The 25,071-nt window shown below is 43.3% G+C and overlaps 1 protein-coding gene across 2 annotated transcripts; it reads left to right on the top strand.

The window, feature by feature from the left end:
- The first annotated feature begins 807 nt into the window (after window positions 1–807).
- kynu (kynureninase) lies at window positions 808–5,036 on the top strand. Of its 2 annotated transcripts, none has more exons than XM_022760626.1 (14): window positions 808–1,036; window positions 1,681–1,875; window positions 1,988–2,108; window positions 2,184–2,266; window positions 2,878–2,939; window positions 3,122–3,193; window positions 3,426–3,500; window positions 3,632–3,778; window positions 3,858–3,956; window positions 4,033–4,106; window positions 4,193–4,245; window positions 4,322–4,407; window positions 4,503–4,733; window positions 4,867–5,036. In XM_022760626.1, exons 2-14 carry the CDS (start codon window positions 1,707–1,709, stop codon window positions 4,987–4,989), a joined length of 1,395 nt encoding a protein of 464 aa, XP_022616347.1. In that variant the 5' UTR covers window positions 808–1,036; window positions 1,681–1,706; the 3' UTR covers window positions 4,990–5,036. The 2 variants fall into 2 exon arrangements, with proteins under 2 accessions (XP_022616347.1, XP_022616355.1); XM_022760634.1 differs by having other exon boundaries at window positions 4,823–4,950.
- Window positions 5,037–25,071: the final 20,035 nt, after the last annotated feature.

Below are 25,071 nucleotides of genomic sequence, written 5' to 3'. Positions count from 1 at the left end.
CATATTACAGGAATATTTCAAGTGCTTTTCTGATAAGGTTTCTCCAGTTTACATTTCCATAACAAAACAAAAACCAAATGTGCATCGTTATCTAGAAAATAATATTCATTCAATGACTGAAAAGCAGCAAGAAGAAGAAGAAGAAAAGAAATCTTGTTTTATCTGCTTCTTTAAATGAATTCAAACATTGAAAGAGATGGTCCGCCAACAGTTTGCCAATAATGTACCTTATCTATAATTATAGTGCTCCTGTATTGACTCTATATAGTGAATTTATGGTATATTAGCTGTACATGCGTCAGCCTTCACCTCCTTCACTAGTGAGAGATCAGAGATCAAAGAAATTGCCCATTTGACAGGGAGAACCAGAAGTGGAGCCTTGAGCCAATCAGGACAAAGTGCTGTCGTCACAGAGGCGGTCTCCAGTCTGTGCAGCGTCTGTAGCCCCCGGCGTCTGGGTTTTAATAATATATGGCGAAAATCTGGCAACATTTCTAACCAGCATGCAATCTGTTCAGTCCAGTGGAACGCACCCAATCACAGTACTCTGCTGCCATCCAGTGGCAAGAAGAAGAAAATGAAGCACAGGAGAGAAGAGACGGACTCTCCAACACACGAGGTTGTTCGAGGTGCACTAGTAGTCGGATGGTGCAGACATCATGCATCGAACCAAAAACCCGTTCAAAAAAAAAACCCCCACAGACCTCGGGGCGAGGGAACAGGAAGAACCGGATAATGCCACTGACTACTCCAGCGGGGAAGTCCTCGTGAGCGTGTGTCACTCTCTGTTTGGACTGGCACATTTGAAAGTGAAAGCATGCTTGTTACGCAGAGCACATCCAGTAACAGGGATTAGTCTGACCCATGGAGGGTTAAATTTTCAGTTGTGGTTTTATCTCAGCCTCGAGGTCGGTTCACTGGAACAATGATTAACTGAAAGCTGCAGATAGGTTAAAGAGCATCCCCAGAGCAGAGGATTCACTCAGTCTGACTGCAGAGAAAAAGGAAGCTCCACTACAAATCAGCTGATCCGACTGTGAGTTACAGCTCTCAGTATCTTTTGTATTTTGGCGTTGGACTACAATAGAATTTGCTTGAAGGCAGAGGATTATTGTCTGTTTTGAAATGAAAGCAGAAGTTGTTTAAAGTAAAACCCTCTAGAAAAGCTGATAGAAGTCAAAGAAAGCAGCTGGACGTGTCCAGTAAAACTGGAACAGTGTTTAAAAAGGCCATTTTAACTTTACTGTCATTTGGATTAAGTTAATTAAGTGTGACTTTTCTCCCCATAAACAAATGCACGTTTCTTTCAATATGTTTATGAGAAACATCTCCTACATTTACATATTACATTGTGGAAAATGGAATTTGGACACTGTAACATTGCATTTCCCTCATATGTTTTCTGTTTACAGCAGCTGTGTGGTTGTATCTTCTGCTATAACTCAACTCTTTGATTTTTTTTTTTTTGTGATTTGATCTGCATGATTAAATATTTATTTTGGGCTTTTTTTTCACCTTGAATCGATAGCGTGTTGTCAGAAGGCGGACATGTCACATGTCACATGTCACATGTCACATGTCACGGCAGGTCTCGGAGAGAAAGAGGACCAAAGGGGTTAAAAAGGGTCTTTGTAGTTTGTACGGTGACTTTATAAAGCGGCGTATTTCCTCTCTCTGCAGCTCAGCGGCCTCCCATTCGCACAGCAATGGACCAGTTCATCGGCTCAACCCCGAGAGAAACTCTGGAGCGAGTTTCATCGTCGCTGGGCTGCAGTCCGACCTCTGCAGAGGTGGCTTCATATCTGGACAAACATGACAAACTGAGACACCTCAGAGAGAACTTCCTGGTGCCCACAATAGCAGATTTGCCTCCTTGTGAGTAAAAGATACCACATACATGTGAGATGACGGAGATGAGTGTTTTCTGGATTTCAGTGTTAATGATGTGAAAATGATCTGGACTCCTTCCTCTGTGACGTGTCTGTAGCTGATCTCTCCCTGGTTGATGGCAGCAAGGATTGCATCTACCTGGTGGGGAACTCTCTGGGGCTTCAGCCCAAAATGGCCAGAAAATATCTGGAAGAGGAGCTGGATAAATGGTCGAAAATGTGTGTAAACGCTCGTATTTCCGTATTTACCTAAAGGTGTTTTTTTTATTGCATTGAAATAACCTGTTTTTACAGGGGTGTTCACGGCCACACATTGGGCTCTCGACCTTGGGGGTGGGCTGAAAACAACATAGAGGAACTCATGGCTAATGTTGTTGGTAAGAGAGACTATTCAGCTAATCTGCTTATTTGTGTTCATGTAAGGAGCACGTGAAAGTAATAGAAGATGAAATCGTTGGTTTATCATTTAAAAACCAAAATGTGGAGGTGAAGTTATCGGTCGACCGTTTATTCAGTCCCGAGTTTCTCCTGTGACAGTGAATGCGTCATCGGCAGTAAGCTGATATGTATCCGGACCGATCTCAGTCCACTTGTTTGTCCCTTGTTCTTGTTGAAAAAAACTTTGTGTGAGCCTTGTCCCCTCAATAATCAATAATAATCTTGTGTATTAATCTTCAGTCAGTCAGTCAGTCAGTCAGTGTCTGTGTTTTTCACTTCTGTTTGTGTCCAGACAAACTCACAAAGCTCTTTAGTGAAATATTCGCATATTCTGTATTTGTGTCGCTCGTATACTTACTTATACAGCTTGCTCAGACTTTTTCTGTCAGGTGGCTTGTAAAGGTCGCTGCACTTTTGAGTCCAGGTCTGTTTTGTAGAGTCCAAAGTACAAGTGAAGGTCTTAAAATGAATGTGAAACGATGAGGCCATAATGCCACGGTCCCGTCTGTCCTCTCCTGTTGAGTTGTGATCAATATTCTGTTTCTTCCAGGAGCTAAAACTGAAGAAGTGGCACTGATGAACGGCCTGACAGTTAATTTACACCTTCTACTGGTGAGAAACTGTTTCTTTTCTTTCCGTTGGAGTGTATATTATGGATAAAATGTCCAGAGTGTGAAGTGTCTGAGTTTGTCTGTCATAGAGCTGTGAATGGGAAATGGGATAATAAAGCCACAATAATGAAATAATGAAACCTTAGATGTTTGAGGACTGACAGTTGTTGCATTATTCTGCAGCTTTCCTTCTACAAACCCACAGCAGCTCGGCACAAAATCCTTCTAGAAGACAAAGCCTTTCCCTCCGACCATGTGAGTGAATCCATAAAAGCAAGAAACGATTGATTCTCATATTCAGATTCATACACGTTCATACATAAAGATAATTTATCGTGGAAGCGAACAACAACAGTTTTATTATTTCCTCAAAGTGTAAAAGGCGGTGGGATACTTGGATAAATAAGGCCGTATAACCTGCCCAGCTAATGACGACGAATCTTTCTCTCTCTCTCTCTCTCTCTCTCTCTCTCTCTCCTGTCCTCAGTACGCGGTCGAGTCTCAGATCAGGCTGCGGGGATTCGACCCTCAGCAGAGCATGCTGCTGCTGTCGCCCAGACCGGTACGTCCCGACGCGTTTGGCACAGGTTCAGGCTCCACACGGGGATTTTGATCATTAGCTTTCAGCTTCGAGCCGTTTAAATTCTGTGTCTGTCAGTCTGTGGCTGAACGATGTCTGCGCTTCCCGTTCAGGGAGAAGAGACTCTGAGAACAGAGGACATCCTGGAGGTGATCGAGAGGGAGGGCCACTCCATCGCTGTGGTGATGTTCAGTGGAGTGCAGTATTACACCGGCCAGCTGTTCAACATGGCCGCCATCACTGAGGCCGGTCAGAGAAAGGTGAAAGTCAGACATTAAACACAACAGTTTAACCAACGTTACTGCTAATGAAGAACTAACGATCCCGTGTGTCCATCAGGGCTGCTACGTCGGGTTCGACTGCGCCCACGCTGCAGGAAACGCTGAGTTAAAGTTACACGACTGGGGAGTGGACTTTGCCTGCTGGTGCTCCTACAAGGTCAGCCGACCTCAGGTTTTCGCACACGCAAACGATACCGTACACGTATAAGTGTCGACCGACCGTCTTCTCTCAGTATCTAAATTCAGGTGCCGGCGGTCTAGCCGGAGCGTTCGTCCACGAGAAACATAAAGACTCCGTCAGACCGGCGTGAGTTCTTACACACAAAAACAAGAGAAAGTTTTCACTTCTAAAATCAGTACCAAGGTACACAGTTTTTTTTCTCTGTCCATCAGGCTGTTGGGATGGTGGGGACATGACCTGAAAACTCGGTTCCAGATGAATAACGGTAAAAGAAATCCTCGTTTTATATTTCCCACTCAGTCCCACTTGAGGTGTCAAAATGTTTTCCTGTTTGTTTGTAGTGTTGGAGCTGCAGCCTGGGGTGAGCGGCTTCAGACTGTCCAACCAGCCCATCCTGCTGGTCTGCCCCCTGCAGGCCAGTTTAGAGGTAGTGCAGTAAACTGGTTAATGCCGCGATTTTAATGGGTTTTAACAACAACGAACGAACGAACGAACGAATCCATCGGTCAATTATTTTGCCAGGTATTCAGCATGACCAGTATGCAGGCATTGCGCAGGAAGTCCCTCCTGCTGACAGGTTACCTGGAGTATCTGATCCGGCATTACTACACCGAAGACCCCGCCCAGCCCCGCAAACCTCACGTCCGAGTCATCACGCCATCTGACCCTCAGCAGAGAGGCTGCCAGCTCTCGCTCTCCTTTTCTGTCCCCATCAGGAAGGTCTTCCAGGAGCTGGAGAAGAGGGGAGTCGCTGTGAGTGCTGACAAAATAAAGGCATTAAACAGTAACAGTTTAGTAAAAACAGTGCGGTAACTTTGTGCTTTTATCCTCGTAATGCGTAGTTCACCAACTGCCTTTTGTTGAACCTGACCTTCTTGTCTGTCAGTGCGACATGAGGGAGCCCAGCGTGCTGCGAATCGCTCCGGTGCCGCTCTACAACACCTTCAGCGACGTTCACCGCTTCATAGAAACTCTGGGATCAGCTCTCGCCGCCAGCAGCAACAAATGAATGAAAAGCGGACTGAAATTTACTCTGACAGCTGCACACTCATAAAGGTAGACGCTTAGCGTTGCGGTTTGGAAGAGATCCCGGCGACGGCGGTGCGACCCCGCCCCCGCCCCCCCGGAGCTGTACATTACACACACGAGTTACCCGACAGTCATCCCCTCACCAATTAACACCTACTTTATTATAACGTTGACTTCTCCCTAATGTTCTTGCATGTGTTTATGCACTATTACCTTGACGGATGCCTATTCCACGATCAGACATAATTGGCATATCAATATGCAAAACCTAAATGGATTAACCTTCTTTAAAACTAATGAGCACTTGGATAGCCAGCTGGGGAATGGACCAGAATTAGCATTTGTCATCTTTCTTTTTGGGGTGATGTGAGAATAAATAATTGAAAAGAGGCTGGGTATTGTGGCTGTTTTTAATGTCATATGTTTTTAATATCAGCAACAATAACACTGAAATAGAAGTTAAATTCACTTATAAAAATATGTGATGATATATATACATTTGCTCTTGGTTAAAATAAGATGTCTCTTATGTAGGACTGCGATGATACTTATCTTATGCTGCATAAACACAATTGTACCTGTAGGTCATGTAACAGTTTTTCTCATTTTTTTTTAGAACTGTACATGTAATTTGCATCCGTATAAGTATGTTACCATTATATCATTGTTAATCTCAAGAGCATTGATAATTGTTTCGTTGTAAACTTAATGTTCCATTAAAATCCAATTTAAATTAAAATGTCCCCCCCCCCCCCCCTCTTGTTTTCTGGTATGTAACCCCCCTGCTTTTACTTGAGTGTTTTATGTTTTGTTTGTTTCATTTGTTACTTTTTATAAGTTGGAGATGAAAAAAATGATTGAAAATGATCACAAGAATATCTCATCTAAATGATCATGGTTTGGTTGAGAAACTGAATATAAATGTAACGTTCAGCCTCCTGAATCATATGATGACTTACAGAGGTTTTTTTTTTTTTTCCCACCTTCCCTGTTTGTTACAACTGCAACAGTAGCATGATTGATTATCGATCAGTTGAGCTCTAACGGAACTAATATCTCCATTAACAGTGAAGGATTCCTGCTCTTCATTGACGATGATGTCGCGCCCTCTGGTGGTGGAAAAAAAAACTGATGGCATGATGTCAGTTTAATGAACACAGATGAAATGAAAAGACTTCAATTTTGTTATTAGAATTGTTGTAATCACACTGATACCAACAGTGATGTCTTTAATGCAAACATCCATGCTTCATATTAATGTGGATGGAACCGGACTGGTAAAGCGACAAGAGACTCATTGCCCTCCAGTGGTCACGGTGATAAGTAAGACTCTCACAGTCTGCGCTGATCTAAGTTATTTCCACCAATCAGAAGCGGTTGTTAGGCAGAGCAGAGTCAGCCGACCAATCAGGTTTTGATCGGCGGACGTCACGCCTTCCCGCAGAAAGAGGACAGCGGCGGAGGAGAAACAAATAGAGAAAAAGTGATGAAAATACGGAGTAAAAGCAACATTTGAGTGATCGCTTCGGTTTGCTAGCAACAAACGTTTACTAAAATAAGCAGCTTTTGTCGAGTATGACTGGAAAGATCGGACGCTGAACACACCTGAGGCGCACAGGTAAGGCTAATGAGCTTACTAATTAGCAGCGTGCGTTAGCATTGTCTTTTAGTGATAACTATAGGTCTTATTTCCGTTTTCAGTCGTTTATATCGCGTGGGTAAGTGTGTGTTTGTTTATGTGACTTTCTCAGTCACTTTGACAGAAGACCAGGACCTATTTACTCCACGGGCTACGATCCGATTTTCATTAAAAAATACGCGATCGGTAGATGGGAAATAATGCATGTAGTCACTCCGGTGTCTGTGGCTGAGAGAAGCACTGTGTACCGTGTGGAACTTTTACAAAGTGTGCAAAACTGATAAAACGTATGTCAGTGGTTCCCAAACCTTTTCTGTATATCTATAATTTTTTTAAAGCATTTTATCTGCGTGTTGGTGCCGCCCTGCATCTGCAGGTTTAGTTTATTGAAATTCTGAAACATGTCACAGTTGTTGTTGTTGTTGTTGTTGTTGTTGTTGTTAAACTTGTGGGCAAGTTGATTACAGCCTTCCTCCAAGAAGATTCTGATCTCATCTGGCAATTCAAACACCCCGGATAAAACGTGACAGCCATCGGGGCTCACCTCAGCCATTGCCTGAGCCCCGTCTTCGCAGATCCCCCTTCCAGTCCTCTTCTTACAGATCAGCCTCTTTTAAGTAAGTGTCACTGATTTTGAATAATCGGTCTGCAGTACGTTATCAATATCCAGTCTTTGTTGCTGTGAATTTTGTCATTAATCTCCTCTGTATCTTTTGACATGTCATAAATTGGAGATAGTATTGTTTGACAGAGGGATAGCCTTTGGTTTGCTGGCCGACGCTTCATCAATCATAGTTGAAACCATATCAGTAGCAGAAGGAAGTATTAATTCCTCAGCTATAGCGTGTGGCTTTTTACACCGAGCAACTCCGTAGGCTACTTCGTAGGGGGCAAGTCGAGCATTCGAAGGCACCGATGCCGTTTTAGTAAAGTTACTCGGTAGCGCACGACAGTCGAGGAGAGAGAGAGAGGAAGGAACGGACAGGCTCGTCTTTGTGTCAGGGACGTGAAGTCTCCAAGCGGCATCTTAACTCGTTGCGCTTCATACCGTCAGAAGCTAATATTTTGAGACATACGACACGCCGCAGTCTTTCGTCATATTTTCTTTGTTTCGGTAGTTGTGACATTTTGTGTAGATTCATCGACAGTCTTTTCACAAACTTGTCCGTGTTTTTCTATCAGTGCAGAACCATGCATGATTTATATTTGTAGCCTTGCTCAAGTTGTACAGAAGCAGGGACATTAAAGGTCCACGTGTCGTTTGATTATAAAGCAGGTCTAGGTACTGTGAAAGTTGAGAAACTGAGCCGTCAGGACTTGCGGAACTTTGCGATGTCACAAGAAAGAAGTTACGAGGCGGAGTTGTTCATTATAAGCAGCGTCGTCAGAACCGTGAACGATACTTGCCGCTAAGTTGAATTATAGCAACGTCCAAAAGTGACATTCAACAAAAAATATGATTGTATATTATTTCTTATTTGTATGTAAGTGCATGAATTATCATTGCATATGAGTATTTTGGCTCTTTTGTCAGACTGTTTCTGCTGCAGAGAGAAAGAAAAGGGAGAGTAGTAGTTGATGTCTGATGAGTCAGAGTGAGTGAAATAATGAACGGCGTGTGACTAATTGTTGTAATCACTGGACTTTTTTCATATATAAAGCGCACCGGACTATAAGGCGCATTAAGCGAAAGAAAACAGTCAGATAAGTCAGTCAAACTTTATTAAACACGTTCACAATAACTCTCAACATTGTCGAGTCGTAACCCGTAAAAAAAAAAAAACACAGTCTGATTTTTTTCAGTTTCTTCCACGTCCACAAATCCCCCAAATTCTTCATCTTCAGTGTCCGAGTTTAACAGTCGGGCGATTACGGCATCCAGCGCGCGTCATTATCCGAGTCGGCGTCGTCGCCGTTACCCGGCAGTCGAGCGATGATTCCGGTCTTTGCGAAAGCTCGGACCACAGTCGAGACCGATACCTTAGCCCAGGCATCCGCGGTCCATCGGCAGATAGATAGCGGCGGATATTTGTGGAAAAAGCCATCCGGTCTCTTGACGTAAATTTCTCTCAGCCACACACTCATCTTTTCCTCGTCCATCCAGCCCTCGGGGTTAGCTTTGACGACGACGCCGGCCGGAAACTTTTCTTTGGGCAAAGTCTTCCTCTTGAAAATGACCATTAGCCGGGCGACCGAGAACTCAAAGACATCAAAGGCGAGGGGAACCTCGTCCACGTCGGCGATGCGCTCTGGCCGGATCTTGTTTTCGGCGATCCGGTTTTTGCAGTATGTGCGGAAAGCGGCCAGCTTTTCTTTGTAATCTTTTGGCGGTTGCCGCGAGACGGTAGTCGGCGTGCGGATGGAGAGATTACGTCTTTTCATAAAACGAAAGCACCAAGAAGCGCCGCCTCGAAAGTCACGGATATTCACGTCCCGCGCTAACGCCGTGGCCTTCAGTCGAATAGAGACCGTAGAGACGCTTCTACCCGCCGCTCTCTGTTCAGTAACCCACTGTTGAATTTTGTCCTCTAACTGCAGCCATCTGGCTTCGTTCCCTCGGAAACTCTGCGCGGTCTTCTTTACTCGACGCAGGTCATTTTCTCGACAGGTGCCATTTTGGGGTCTTCATACACACACACTGTAATATTACGGTGACTGACTACGGTAGCCATAACAACCAGAATTAAGGCGCACTGTCGTTTTTTGAGAAAATGAAAGGCTTTTAAGTGCGCCTTATAGTGCGGAAAATACGGCGAAAGCTTCATCAATGTGTGGAATCCTGTCGGATGAAAGAATATCTGTTCAATTAAAACGAAGCTATGATAAATAGTTATTATATAGGGCTTTTTATTTAGCGCGATAAACCGCATCGTTTTAGAAGCTCTGTTTTAAAACCAGAGCGGACACACGGATTGCTTTATTTTTAACACTCGGGACTCGGTAGTTATGCCGGTGAAAGGTTTCCATCCGATCCTCTGAAGTGAACCTGCGTCGGAGCAGTTTAGGAGTTGAGCGCAAGTTACCGTCGTGGTACCGAAAAGCCAGAATTAAACCCGAAGATAAAACCTCGATGAGATGAAATCCCGCTTCGTAGTACGGGCCTCAGGTACTTCATCAGCGCAAGCAGAAAGTTGTATATACACGTACATATACAGCATCAAAACAGCCTGCGAGAGCCATACAATTTATAGGCCGAGTATCCTCTTAAATGTATATTCGTGGCATAGCTATTAGCAATTCCTAATAACCTATAGTGGCACAGAGCCAAGATTTATGCCCGTTCTATATGAAGATAAAGGATACCGTAAATAGTTTTATGTAAGACAAATGTCAGCTTTTAGGAATGTCTGAAAAACAGAAAAGGAAGGGGCGCTCACCCTCTCGTGGCGCCTGACCTTTCCTAGGGTCCCATCCTTAAATCAATCACACACGATCAGAACGGAGGCAGTCGTATGGCAGACTATTACACTGGAACTACGCTGTGGATTTTACGGTTTTATCATTTGACCCCAGATGGTGAAATGTTGCGGACAGACGTAACCAGAGCCGTAAGTTGTCGGTACCAGCACAAAGTGCCCTCTTCAAAGGTCACAGCAGGTGAGTATTACGAATGTAACACAAATATCCAGCATCCATTGTACAACAAAAAAAGCATTGTGACAAGAATTGTACTTAGGCACATGAGTTTGCTGTAGTGCTGCGAGTTTCTGGGTTGTACACTTGAGGACATATGAATGAAGAGTGTAGACGGAACGTCCGGGCGGGCGCAAAGCTCCGCGAGCGACACACGACAAACAAACAGCGGCGGTCTTTGCCTCTCACGAGGGACCTCCAGCTTGAGAAGCGTTGACATCCGTGCGATACTCACCGTATTTGCAACATCCAAGTAGACTTCCCCGTCTGTTATCTCAAGGAAGGTTCCATCACAGGAATAGATTTCTATATATATATATATATTGTGCAACTGGTGCAAGATGTGCGATGTCAGGAGTGGAAATGTAGGATCTGGCATTATATTGCGCTGTAGAAGTTTTTCCATCAAGTGTCACAACGAAATAGAAAGTCTCCGTTGCGCCCGAGCACGTCTTTAGCACCGTCACGCTCCCCGCTACATTCCGGCTTTGTTTCTAGAGCGGGACCGGGGGTGTGACGCAGAGATGTCAGCGCATTTGTTTATTTGCAATAAGAGTTGTTAGTTAAAAGCAATATTTATTTGCTATTAGAGAATGAAAATGTCCTCCAATCTGAAAAGCACAGTCTGCAAGCGGTTACATGTTGGAAGTTATTGTTTACTTGAAGCAGTTGACAACACTCTTGCAATGTAATTATTTAGAAGATTTCTCACAACTTGATAACAGCTTAGTGCGTTAAAGTGTGCTGTACTCTAAGATGTTGTTGCGTAATCAATCAGTTTTGCTTCCGCCCGTCTCTTCTAGGGCAGAATGAGCTCAACCGCCGTATCGCGGCCAGCACGGCAAGGTCTGCGGGAACACTCTCAGCTATTGATTTAGCCAGTGTGGTGAGATTTTGTGTGAAAGAAAGATGATGTGTTTCACTGTCATATCATACCGGAGTGATGTTTGTTTGTTTGTTTGTTTGTTTGTTTGCTTGTTTGTTTGCTTGCTTGCTTGCTTGCTTGCTTGCTTGCTTGCTTGCTTGCTTGCTTGTTTGTTATATTAGCCGGGCTCCCTACCTGTCGTTAACTCTCGGGGTTTCCCGGTCTCTGCTTTATTATCCGAGAGCTTTTATGACCGTGTTATTTCTCCGCTTCAGGTACTCTGCAAGTAGGAGAGACGAACGGCGTTAGCGTCGTCAGTCGGACGGTAGAGTGGCTCCAAAAGATGCCGGTGAGTCAAACGGTGAGGGAGCTGGCAAGCATCCCCCTCACTAAGGTGAAAAAACAATACACATTGTAGGGGTGGGCGATATGGCAAAAAAAAAAATCATATCAGGATTTTTTCAAAATAAAATCACGATTTGGATTTTATCACGATCTTAAATTGGAAAAAGAAAAACAGACAATTTAGACCAAAGACCCTTTCTTAACAGATTTTATTTGAAATAGTCACAGTTTTGCCTGCATGTGCAAACAATGTAAAGTTTAAGGTAAACAACAATAACAGTCTAATAAAGTGCACTCTTGCAAAAGTAACAGAAAGTAAAATATCAATCAAAGACATTACTGACAGTCATTTAAAGAGGATTTATTTATGAAAACACTAAATAGCTTATTGAAAGGCAAAAATACAAACTAAAGTGACTGTGGTTATCACTTTTAGTGCAACAGTTGGTAGTGCTTTAGTGCTTCCTCTTCAGGCGATTAAACAGGTTCGTCGTGTTACCACCCGAGGTGCGAACGGTTTCCGTGCAAACTTTGCAAATGACATTTGCTTGCGCTCGATCAGTTGCGGAAAATCCAAACCAATTTCATATAATGGAGGTGGAATTTTTTTTAGCGACCAACTCTCCATGTGCTACCGCTACACACACACACACAAACAAACAAGGAGGCGGGTAGGAAAGCGCCTCACCGCCCGTAGTTTGCTACGATCGGTCGGTCAGGTCGACGACGTCAATACGTGTGGTGCGTGGGTGCATCAGCATAGAACTGCAATTTATAGAATGTGCCCTAGACGATCCCACGATCTCTGCAGTTTGAAAGATCTCCTTCACGATCTAATATCGTCATATTGCCCACCCCTAACACATTGGCTAATGCAGGAAGTTGATTTTTGTTGTGCTCTTATTTTGGGAACCCCTACTAACCACTCTCTCTGTCGGGGGGGGGGGTGCACACATGGGAATGCAGCCACCAGACTCAGCAGGTGTCAATTGCCTTATCAGGCTGTACCAAGTGGGCAGGAAAGAGAGAGGGGAGTGGGTAGATGGATTTGAATGAAGTTTGGCTTTTGTTGGGTATTTCTTTAGTTTATTAGGCCAAAAGTTTAGTGTATGCGAATATCAGTATGGTTAGGTTGTAGATGGGTATTCTGAATGTACGGTGCTAGTGTCTAGGGTCCCTTCATTATGTTATGTTTGGTAGAGACTAGGGGTACTTTTGCGTCACCAGTGCTGTTGCTGCTATCCACTGTGACCTGTTGCACCAGCCAGACCGCTTTGGTTGTCCAGCTACCTATATGTAAGAGCCGTTGGACTTTGTTTTGTGTCATTTGCCTCTGCAGGGTGGCCGTGGGGTTGTAGAAAGTAGTAAATGTTGAGCCTCCATCCAACCGGACCTATGTGTTTTTCAATTTGTTTGTTTAACTTACCTGCAGGCCATTAAGTTATGAAACTTTAGTGAATTAATTTTTTGTTGCGAGTAGGACCTGAGTGATTGGAATGATGTACGTGCATTGGTCACGTGTGCGTCGAATGTGGGTACCTGGCTGGCTCACAGCCAAAACATCTGTGCGAGTTTGTTAGTTTACCGCAGACATGGGCAAACGGACGGAGGAATCAGAGTTTAAAGACCGGCTTTGGCCAGTAGTCTGTAAGAAGGCTATACATATTACGTGGATGGGGGTTAAGGCGGTTAAATCGCACACGGAGTCGACTAGCCACCAAGCAAGGATGTGGGGTCGTAACTCGCAGCTACCGCTGTCACTATTTTGCACTGGCACTAGTGCTAGCATGGGGCATGGGGGCAGTGCTAACTTGTTGCCCATGTTGTCCCAAATTGTGGTGAGCTTGTACAACAGGACTATGGGTCAATTTACAGCAGACTTCCACTTAAAGTTGTTGTGCCCAGTGTTGAAGTGAAATGAAGTTGTTTTTGACATTGAGTAAAACCTATGGACCAAAGCCTGTTGTGACCTCTTGATTAATTCAACTCCTATGGTCATGGCTCTAAAGGTGGTAAATGATTGTGTTCTCTCTTTCACGCTTGCACTTCAATCCTGCTGGCAAACAAACACACACACAGGAGGCAGCTTGTGGGCTTTTTATTAGGAAATGTTTGTATGTATTTATTTATTTGAGGTATGTTATAATTAGTGGTACAGACTTTGTAAAAGTTCCACACGGCTGTCCTGTTGCGCTCCTGTGCAGGGAAGAAGGTGGGATGCTTACAAAAGCAATGGAGTCAAAGTTTGTTGGAATTGTGCCACTGGGAACTTCCTGAGTGAGAGAGAGAGATTGATTGGGTGGGGTTAGCTTAGCTCACAAACACGTACACACACACACACACACACAGTTGATGCAGTTGTGAAGCAAAGAGTGTAGAAGGTGCTGGGGCCTAATGGACTGGGATTGATCTAAAATGTACAAAGTAAAAGCAAAACACAACAGTGAAGTGACATAAGAGTGCAATATTGGCTGGCAGACAACCAAGCAAGCAAGCAAACAAACAAACAGATAGTTACCTGCTGTGTTGGGTTGTTGCCATTGTCTGTCCCGCACAGCTGCGAGCAATGGAGGGCAAAAGGGGCTAGGGGCGCCCCCGGCGGCCCCTGCTCGGTGGACTCGCGCAGGTTGACTCGCAGGTCTTTACTCCCGTTGGTCTTCACTCCCGGAGGTCTGAGCACGGGGGCTGCCACTGGGGCTGACGCTGGGCTGACGCTCCAGCGCTCCTCTGCTGCTCAAGTACCGCTCCGCTGATTGCTCCCCACCTGCCCACGGCCAATCGCGGCTCGGCACCCCAGCCTTCACAGGTGCGCCTCGTTGACTGCTCCTGATTGCTCCTCGCTCCCTGCAGGAACAGGAACAGGAACACAACACACAAATTGCTCTGTTGCTTTTCTTCACATCATTCACAGTCAAAGCTACTCAAACTAAACTTCTTATCAAACATCAAGCTCACAAAAATGTCCAATTATTCATTTGTACAAAACTCAAAAGGTTGATCTCCATTACTTACTTGCTTGCTTGCAGTGTGTGGACTGCCATGTGACACTGTTACTCAGAGCACCTTCTCCCTGCATCTACAACCTGGACTCGTGCATTCATTTTAACTCTTTAACTTAACACACATTACTGACATTCACTGCAATAACCTTGTAGCATCTATCGCAAACGGACCATGCTTTTAGCATGTCCCAACCGCACGGAACCGCACCAAAGGTCAAAGGGTCAACTCAACTCCAGAGGATTAACCGGTGGACACTTTGTTTCTTGTATAGGACAAGTAACAACAAACAAAAAGGACTGATTGATTAACACTAAGGTGTGAATCCTTAGTAATCCGTGCACAAACTGTGACCAGCAGAACACTCTTCACAGACAGTATGAAATCAACACTCCTCTCTGCCATTATTATCATGTGCCAGTTTAGAAGTAAACTCTAAACTTCAGAGGAAAATCACTCTCTTCTCCAAGTGGAAACACAGGAGAAGATGGGTGGTGCCCATGAAACATGCGCCAGTCGTGAACAACCGGTCGGATGTCTGTCAGAGAAAGATGCACAAACTACAAGCTGAGCTCTTTGCCACCAGCTGATTCCTCTTAGCTAAAGCATCAATGACTTTCTACCACATGTGTATTTCTACTAACAAACATTCTGCAAACCTTTACCGCACTCAGGGCTCTGTGTGTGTAGCGTGTCTCGTACCCGGGGTCCACGCTCCGGTTAGAGCCCGACTCGGCCGGAACCGTCTCCGACTTCCCGGGAAGCACCCGCGCGCCGCGGTTCCTCGTCCGTGTGTCGGTTCTTCCTCGTGGAGCCCGTAAACGGCGCCGGGTCCTGGAAGGGGAGTTCAAAGGCCACTGCTGATTACGGATCTAGTCCAAATACAAGACAAGACATTTCCAAAACTAATTACTCAAGTCATATAAATGCTTCACTTATTCCTGTAGTTGATTAAGACAAAGTCAGTGAAGAAAGCACAATCAAACAAGTCGAAACAAAGCAAAGACCCAAACGCGCCGGCTTGTTTTCGGTCCGCTCGGCTCCCGAGGAATGACGGACATCCGACCCACGCTCGTGTTCTCCACCTCCCCGGTTAGACATTTTTTGCTTCCTACGACGTTCTAGGATAACATTCTTTAAAAACATCCGAAAAATGTTTGCTGACAACAGTGTTACAACATTATGCCCAAACGTTCCTTAAAACGTTTTCCCAGAATGTTGACTGATGATGATATTGCTTGAACATTATGCCTCAACATTCTTAAAACGTTTTCAATGGAAAGTTTCTTTAATGTTCCCAGAATATTATTTTAGAGTAGGATACAAATATTTTCTGGTAACGTGTCATTAAAACATTTTAACATTATGGACTGACCACTGTGGCCACTAGTATGATTATCATTAACACATGTAAAAGGTTGATAATACACAAGTATTCAAAATTCTTTCAACAAATTTAACAACAAATTTTTTCCTTCATTTATTCTGCGTGAAAACATTAAACACTACTAAACATTGTACAGTTAACCGTAAACAAATTCAACTTTCAACTTACTTCCAATGGTGTATATTTTTGGACTTAGTCAGCGAAGAGCTTCGGCTCCCCTCAGGTGCTGCTGCGTTCATGTGAAGCGTCACAGATGTTCTGTCTGTATTATCCACCTGCATTATGACTGACAAAAAGATTTATTCAAATCACAATCATTTCTCATTCATCACAAGTCTTTTTTTTTTTTTTTTTTTTTCTTTTCAACTTGCAACCAGCAGCTAGTGCCGCTATGCATAAATAGTGGATGGTGTCGCCTTTCGTGTATGCTGCAACCTCACACGAACCTACAATAGCGACGGTGCTTTTTACAACAGGATAGCGCCTTGACTAAGGCAGTAAATAATTCCTCACAAATTCTTCATTATAATACTATTCAAAAGATGTATATATACTTAAATGAAACTTACTTACACTTAAAACAGGCAAGGTAGCTCTCAAGTATGAGAGCCATTTAAATAGTGGTTGATGGATTTCTTGTATATATTATATATATATATATGTTAGAAATGTTCTTTTCAAACTAAGGGNAACCTACAATAGCGACAGTGCTTTTTACAACAGGATAGCGCCTTGACTAAGGCAGTAAATAATTCCTCACAAATACTATTCAAAAGATGAACCTTACACTTAAAACAGGCAAGGTAGCTTTCAAGTATGAGAGCCATTTAAATAGTGGTTATCATTTGATGGATTTCTTGTATATATTATATATATGTTAGAAATGTTCTTTTCAAACTAACTAACTAACTCAATTTTTGTTCTCAATTCAATGTCATCTCACTCTGACACATTCCTAGGCTACTTCAACTCTTGTTTGCTGGCCTCTAGGGTTAGCTAGAGATATCTTTGCTTTAAGCCCACTGTTTTAGAGACTGTCTGGATCGTGAGGTGGCGTCACATTTTTCAACATCTTTTTTGAACAAATGCTTGAACAAACACTGACCTGAGTCCCTCTGTGGTGAGCATATTTCAGTGTGTCTGCTACACGCATTTCGATCGTCTTCTGGAACACGTTGGGGTGGTTCTTGCGACAGGCCTCTAAAGACAAAGAAAGACAAAGAGATGTGTACCGAGGCTTTTGTCTTTTCAGGTGAGGGATCTGACAGACAAAGTGTCAAACAGCTCCAATAATTCTCTATAAATAGGCACTATTCTCGCTGATGGTTTTGTTTACGTCGGTCGGTCATATAGAGCCGTCAAAACTACAAATATTAACAGTGAAAATGTCTTTGTTGGCTCTCAAAAGATTGCAGTGAGATCTGTAGAAACAGTGAAGTGAAGGACACTGAAGAGGAATGTTTGCCGGTAAAAACTCCCATGCAGTTTTTTGGTCACGTGCACATTTATCTTCTGATCTTTTTGCCCTTTTTATCTGACATGGCAACTTTCCAAAATCCTGAACACACCCAAAAAAAAAATAAATAAAAAAAATTATGAAAAATCAGAGGAGAAAGGACATACCGAGCCCCATGTGAAATCCATGCTGTTTACACTGTAAAGAGAGAAGAATGCAAACAATGCCGACATGAGTAACATTCACGTTAAATCAAATATCAGTAAATCATAATAATAATAATCATCATCATCATAATAATGGGCAAAACTACACGACACAACATCCCTGAAAAAGCGCATTTTATAGTGGTCACAAGAAGAAGATGGAGTATATGGTCTACTTTGTCAAGTACATTTTAATCCAGTTTACACAGTTTACATTCAGACGCTCTCGCTGCAAAACGGAATGCGGCGCAATAATCCTTTTATCTCCATAATCTAATCCTAATAAATTCCATTAATGGCCCGGCCCTACAATCTCTCAAAATTACAGTTTTTAATAGCTTTTCAAATCTTCAATTTGAAAAAATGTTTTTGTAAGACCCGTAAAACCCCTGAACGGTGAGCCGACGCTCTCTAACTTACCGGTACGATAATCGGCATGCGCGGACCTAGAGCTGAGCGCGACCTTCAAAAGTTAGAGCGGGAATTATTACCTTTTTATTTATATATTTCTTTTTTGGGAACGTTTTTCAATAAGGTCGACTATAGCAAGTAAAATATGTATTTCAACATGTAACATATCGTATTTATCGTAGCCAACCGATTGCAGTATCATTTCCAACAATTAGGCCTACTTTTGCCTTCGTTTTGTATGCACAACTAAGTAAAACACATCACCCTGAACTAATCCTTTTTGCCCGCTCTCTCCCCGTCTCTCTGCGCTTACTAAAAATGAATACCCCTCAGTCCATAAGCATTTCCCAGGCTAATTTACACTTCGCATCAGTGAACTGATCATGCTAATAACTACTTTAGCTAACATTAGTTACAACGTTAAACCAAACGACGACGACGGGCTTGGTAATAACGAATGAAAATAATTGGAACTGTTAATAAATATGCCTCATTTCTGAATATTTACTTATATACACTACCAGTCAAAAGTTTTACAACACCCTAATTTTTCCACTTATTTATTGCAATTCAAGTCATGCAAGTCCAATGAATAGCTTGAAATGGTACAAAGGTAAGTACTGAACAGCCAGAGGTTAAAAAAAAAAAAAAAAAAGGTTTGGTTACCCAAAACTGAAAAATAATGTACATTTCAGAATTATACAAAAAGGCCTTTTTCAGGGAACACAAAGTGGGTTAACAATTCTGCAGCAATGAAGGTTGAATCAGCCTTGAAAGCTGGTGCTACTAATTCCTACAGGTGTTCCAACTTTTCTTGACTCTGTCTGCATAAAAGCAGTGTTGGAACACACTGTGGTACCAGACCCTCATGAGCATCAGGTGAACAGTATTGTACTGCAGAAAGTAGTGCGTTGCTACAAAAATGGTGAGGAAAAAGCCAATTAACAATGGAAGAGAGACAGACCATCATAACACTTAAAAATGTAGGTCTTTCCTACATGGAAATTGCAAAGAAAGTCAAGGTGTCAGTGAGTACAGTTTTCTTCACCATCAAAAGGCACTCACAAACTGGGGGAAACTCTGACAGGAAGTGGTCTGGCAAGTTTCTGAGAGTTATGAGCTTGCGTGAAGGCGGCTCACAGGACAACAGATTCAAGCACAGCTTAATAGTGGTCGTAGTAAGCAAGTCTCAGTTTCAACTGTGAAGAGAAGACTTCGAGCTGCAGCGAGAAAGCCATTGCTAAGATGTCAGAATAAGACAAAGAGGCTCTCCTGGGCCACGAAACGCTGCCATTGGGCTACTGAAGACTGGAAGAAGGTATTATGGACTGATGAATCAAAATTTCAAATCTTCGGTTCATCACGCAGGATGTTTGTACGCCGTCGAGTAGGCGAGAGGATGGTTCCACAGTGTGTGACATCAACTGTCCAACATGGAGGAGGATGTGTGATGGTCTGGGGCTGTTTTGCTGGATCCAGGGTCGGTGACTTGTACAGAGTGAGCGGCGCCCTGAACTAATACGGCTACCGCAGCATTCTGCGGCGCCGTGCGATACCCTCTGGTATGCGCCTAGTTGGTCAGAGGTTCATCCTACAGCAAGATAATGACCCAAAACACAAGTCCAAGCTATGCCAAAACTACCTCAGGAAAAAAGGACAAGATGGTAAGCTTGAAAACATGGAGCGGCCAGCACAGTCTCCAGACTTAAACCCCATCGAGCTGGTTTGGGATGAACTGGACTGCTTTAGAAGAGTGAAAGCCAAGCAACCTACAAGTGCCACACATTTATGGGAACTTCTGAAACAGACTTGGGAAGAACTTTCTGAAGAATATTTCATTTCTATTGTAGAAAGAATGCCACGAGTGTGTTCAGCTGTTATATCTGCCAAAGGTGGCTACTTGATGAGTCAAAAGTTTAGAATACATTTTGGTCTATAAATTGATTATTTTTTCAACTCAAATTGCTTATTTGTTCTATTCTTTCATTTCAGAGTGCAATGACACAATAAACTGAATAATTTTCAGTAAAAAACTGGAAAAAGTGTGGTGTTCTAAAACTTTTGACCGGTACTGTACATTTAAAATGTGGTGAGTTATATCATTATCTTACCGTTACGTAGCACTGTCAGCGTTGTGGCCCGGTAGTGGTCCGCAAAGTCATGACCCGCCCTACTATGCCTCTGATTGGTCTGTGAAAGAAATGAAAAAACATTCCATTGTGTCCTTTTGATTGACATATCGGCGGAACCGATGACAACTTGAAACTGTGCTTTGCCTCAACGTCCTCAAAACATCTTTAGAATGTTGCAGGGAAAACAACATAACATTAACAATAACATTGTAGGAGCGTTTTATGAAAAATGTTCTCTCATCTCAGGCCTCGATAACATCCTAAAACATTTTCCCAATGTAACCTTGAATGTTCTTTCTTTGTTATCGTGTAACATTGCGGGAATGTTTTGGAAAACAACATTCTATAATCCGTTACCTCAACAACATCCTCAGAATGTTGCAGGGAAAACGTTCTACTTTTCTTAACTTATCACATTGTAGGAACGTTTTATAAAAAATGTTCTGTCATCTCAGGCCTCGATAACATCCTGAAAACATTTTTACAATGTTGCTTTGAGAATGTTCTTTCTTTGCTATCGTGTAACATTGTGGGAATGTTTTATAAAACAACATTCTACAATCTGTTACCTCAACAACATCCTCAGAATATTGCAGTTAAAACGTTATGTGTTAGTTAACATTTAACTTGATAGAAACATTATTTGAAATGATAAACATCCTTAAAACGCTCTTTGAACATTACGTTAAAACATTTTCTTTAAAACGTTATTAGAACTTGTAGGTAACGTTAGCCGATGTTGTGGGAACGTTTCCTTCTAGCTGGGACTTCGTTTCTGGTAAAGCTACAGTGGCTGATCCTCGTCGAAAATGCGTTGGAAAGTCACCGCTGTCGCCTTCCGCGGTGACGTCGCTGTTCGTCTCACTGCCATGCTGGCGCGCGGTCTGAACAAAATGGCCTTTTTCTGCTTCCTCTTACACACCCGACTCCTGACTACGCGCTCGCGTCTGAGTTTCCAGAAAATGACCCTCATTTACTGAATGACAAATACTTTCATTTTTTTGTTTATATTAATACATAATGTGTCAACAAAGGCACGTTTTTAGTTTTTAACTTCATTACAATCGTTATTCCTCAGTGGCAAATCTTATATTTCTTGAAAATGAACATCATGTAAGGATAGAATCACATTAACATTTTGTCTAAATAGCTCAGTGTATTCTGCAAGCCTACGTATTAGCTTCGCCTCTTGTGGTAACGCTCCATTTCCTAGTCGCTGTAGTTTCGCCGACATTTCAGACATTCGCTCGCAGTTTGTTGGCCGGAAGAATGACCCGATTAAACTTAAACTCAAACTCTCTCTCTCTCTCTCTCTCTCTCTCTCTCTCTCTCTCTCCTCTCTCTCTCTCTCTCTCTCTGATCAGGCTCTGTGGTTTTCTCCCCGCGCGTGGCCCGTTTGCTTCCGGTGTTTTTACTTTCTTCTACACGCCTCTTTTCATTTGCACTGCAGCTTCCAAAGTGGTGCGAGAAACTACCTCCAAGTATTGATTACATGGTGGGAGTAACGACTATACATTTTTATGTCCTCCTGTACTGTGAAGTTTGTATGCCTTACTGCATTATCAGTCATCAAAAGCTGCTTAAACAAATGCTGACAACGGTGGGAATAAATGAATTAACGAGAAACGATGTTTAACTGAGATTAAGATATCTTGTAGTAAGTAGTTATACTATTTGAGTCCAGATAACGATAATAACGACTCCTTCTGTTTCGCTTTTTTTTTTTCTCCACATCGCATCTTTCCCATTTGACAGCTGGCAGAGGTGGACGCAGCAGTGAGATGCTGTGTGGGACTGTCCTTAATTGTAAAGGAACTAAACTGTGAAAAAGTGCAGACGGGGGCAACTTTACTGACCGCTCTCTCGGTCTGAACGCTAATAAAACCGGGTGCAAAAACAAAACAAAAAAATGCAGTGGATTACTTTTGGGTGGTTTAACTTCATTTCAGGCTGAGCTAAACTTGACGCTATCAAACAATTCCATCAAGTACAGCTTTTCCTCCTTTAATAAAGTGGATAAAAGCGGCTTGTTTTTAAGTCGGAAAAATGGTTTTGTTTGAAGAGCGGGCTTCGTGAATAAGACGAGAAATCACAATAGAAAAGACAAAAAAGGCACAATATTAGCCTAAAAGAAAAAAGGAAGGAAGGGGTGCTCTGCGCTTAGATGATTTGGAATCAGATACTACAACCTTGTTAGCATCGCAAGCTTATTTCCATATTAACGACCCCTTCAGAACCTTCAAAGTAATGAATAATTGACAACAAATGAAATGTTTTGATTGTCGTCGGCGCCCGGCGTGTTTAATGTTTCATATGTTGCTTCCGAGCTAATTATGAAGATGGCACATTTGTCAGAAATACACCCCCCACCCCCCCGCGACCCTCCCACCGTCCTCCGCAGATGCCCGTGTGTTTCCAGACAGGGTAAGGCGGGGGGTGGGGGGGCCCTGTTGTAATTAGCTAGCAGGGAATGCTCAATGACCTGAGATTGAGTCTAATGGCTGCCGTTGCTTACAGGGATTGTTTAGCCACACAAACACCGGACGTTACAACCTCTGAGGGAGGAGGGCGGATACGGTTATCTCTGTATCTGTATTATATGAAGACGGTCGTCGCTCAAACTCTCCGAGGAGAGGACGATAATCTTTGGAAACGTCGGCGCGGTTTTAGACGGTGACAAACTGTTCGGCGGCCGCCTTGTCTCTCCGATGCACCTTGACGAGACGACGGACTGACCGGAGCTGACGGACAGCTGGAGAGCGCTATATTTGGTTACGGCTTGTGTTTGTGTACCCTACGAGTGTTTGTTTGTGTACATCTGTGTGCGTGTTAGTGAGACTTCCAGTGTTAAGCTGTGCGTGTGTCTACGCGTTCCTGTCGTGGTCCGGTCAGGTCAGAGTATCCTGAAGACACTGTCAGGCGGGATTGATTTCCTCTTTCCCGATCTTCGGAAGCGTTCCTGTAACACAGCTGACCCCCCGAGTTTCGTTACCTTGTCATTTTGCGACACGGATCAGAGTGAAGACGAGCTGGAAATAGCCGCACGGCGACCTTGAACTCTTGGAGGAGGAGGAGGAGGAGGAGGAGATGGGACTGACAGGAGCTCTAAAAAACATACACACACACACACACACACAGTACACATATTCATGCACAAACAGAGAAGCAACGCCGCATGTCAAGATAAACTATCAGAACTCAACTTAACCGACTCCACGCGTTAACTAAAGAAGAACCCACACAGTGAAAAATACAATGTTTCCCTTGGTTCAAAGCCTCACTGCGGCGCTTCCTGCTTCGAGAGCGACATTAGAAACCCACGACGCCCGTGATAAGCACATATATACTGTATGTCAGAGGGCTTAGGAAAACACTAGCTTTAACTCACATTAACTTACAGTTTACCGTTTGAGTAACTTGTACTTTCATTTTTTGAATTGCTATTTAGACTAGTCACAGATTAAGGTTGTATATTAAAGTAAATCAATGCTTACATATTAAGTAGCGCATACACAGGACTTAAAGGATGAATACTAACAGGCAATATTGGCTCTGAGTGGACACTTCCACCCAGCAGCCAGAAGAGGGCACAACAGCACCAGGAAACACCTGCAACCCAACACCCGCCAAAGACTTCTTAAATACTGAGTGTCTGTCTCACACACACGATGACCTTTAACCCCGACCGGGTGGAGTTAACAGGATCCGTGCGAGGTAAAAAGTCTGTCTGTCTGTGAACTCTTTGACTCATCCTCTCACCTGCAGATTATCAGACTTTCTCAGAGCCGTTGCTGTGGGTCCATGAAGCGCCCTGTTTTTTTTTTTTTTTAGCATTTCCTGCAGACAGATAAAAAGGGGAAGGGGATTTGATATCACAATTGTCTTCAGACCATACACCTTAAAATAACAAATTTTAAACAGTCAGGAATTTCACAGACCTATTAACTCCGCATTGACTCATGTGAAGCGTTTGAAGCCTGCAACCAAAAAACTGGAAGCTGTTATAGCTCTTGCGGTTGGATGATATTAGTGTGATGATTGGGTGTCCACATACTTTTGGCTGTTGCTCCTCATTTCTCTCTCCACATCAGGTGATCAACCTCATTTCACCCCCAGTATGCTGGAAGTCGCCTGTGTCATCTGGTGCACCATACTCCTCCTCTTCCACACACACACACACACACACACACACACAGAAACAAACAGAGAGAGAGCGAGCGAGCGAGAGAGAGTGCCCAGCTGGGTAAGCGAGCTGCTCTCTCCCCCTCTCTCTCTCTCTCTCTCAGAGGTATTTGGTTGGTTATGGATCCCTAAGGGACGCTGCTGCCTCCTGTGAGCAGAGGATCCATGCCAGGCCCTCGGTTGAACTGTGTGTGTGTATGTGTGTGTGTGAGAGAGAGAGAGAGAGAGAGAGAGAGAGAGAGAGAGGGAAGGGAGGGGGAGATACTCTGGCTGGCACTTTCTCAATCGCGCCAAAAGAAGGCAGAACAGCAGAGCGTGTCCTCATGCAAACAAAGTAAACAAAGGTTTTGAAAGGATGAAACTATTATAATAGTTTCACCCTTTCAAGACCTTTGTTATTATCTTGAATTCAATTATCTTGACATTTTAAAGGAAGATTAAAAAACCAAAAAGTGACATAAAGTAATATAGAATAATTCTTCTGTTGAGGGGCTGCTCTCTCACTAAGACTAATGGAGAAGAATATTTCTCTTCACCACCACCACCACTACTACTACTACTACTACTACTACTACTGCTACTGCTGCTTTTTCTAGAAAGCTACTTAACTGGCTGAGCTAAGAGATAGTTAACTGTAGCTGGAGCTGCCCATGACTCAGCAGCATTGACAGATTATGAGACCCCCCCACCCCACCCCACACACACCCAATTTGTCTGGTTTATTTTATTTGTACATACATTCTGTGCATGTATCATGTACACGTGCACACATTTACAGACATAGATGGATGGATGGATGGATGCTT

The sequence above is a fragment of the Seriola dumerili genome, unplaced genomic scaffold (genome assembly GCF_002260705.1).
Source record: "Seriola dumerili isolate Sdu_G_001 unplaced genomic scaffold, Sdu_1.0 BDQW01000018.1, whole genome shotgun sequence".
Lineage (NCBI taxonomy): Eukaryota > Metazoa > Chordata > Actinopteri > Carangiformes > Carangidae > Seriola > Seriola dumerili.
Note: the sequence above shows the minus strand (reverse complement) of the source record. Positions and strands in the feature narration are given on the sequence as shown.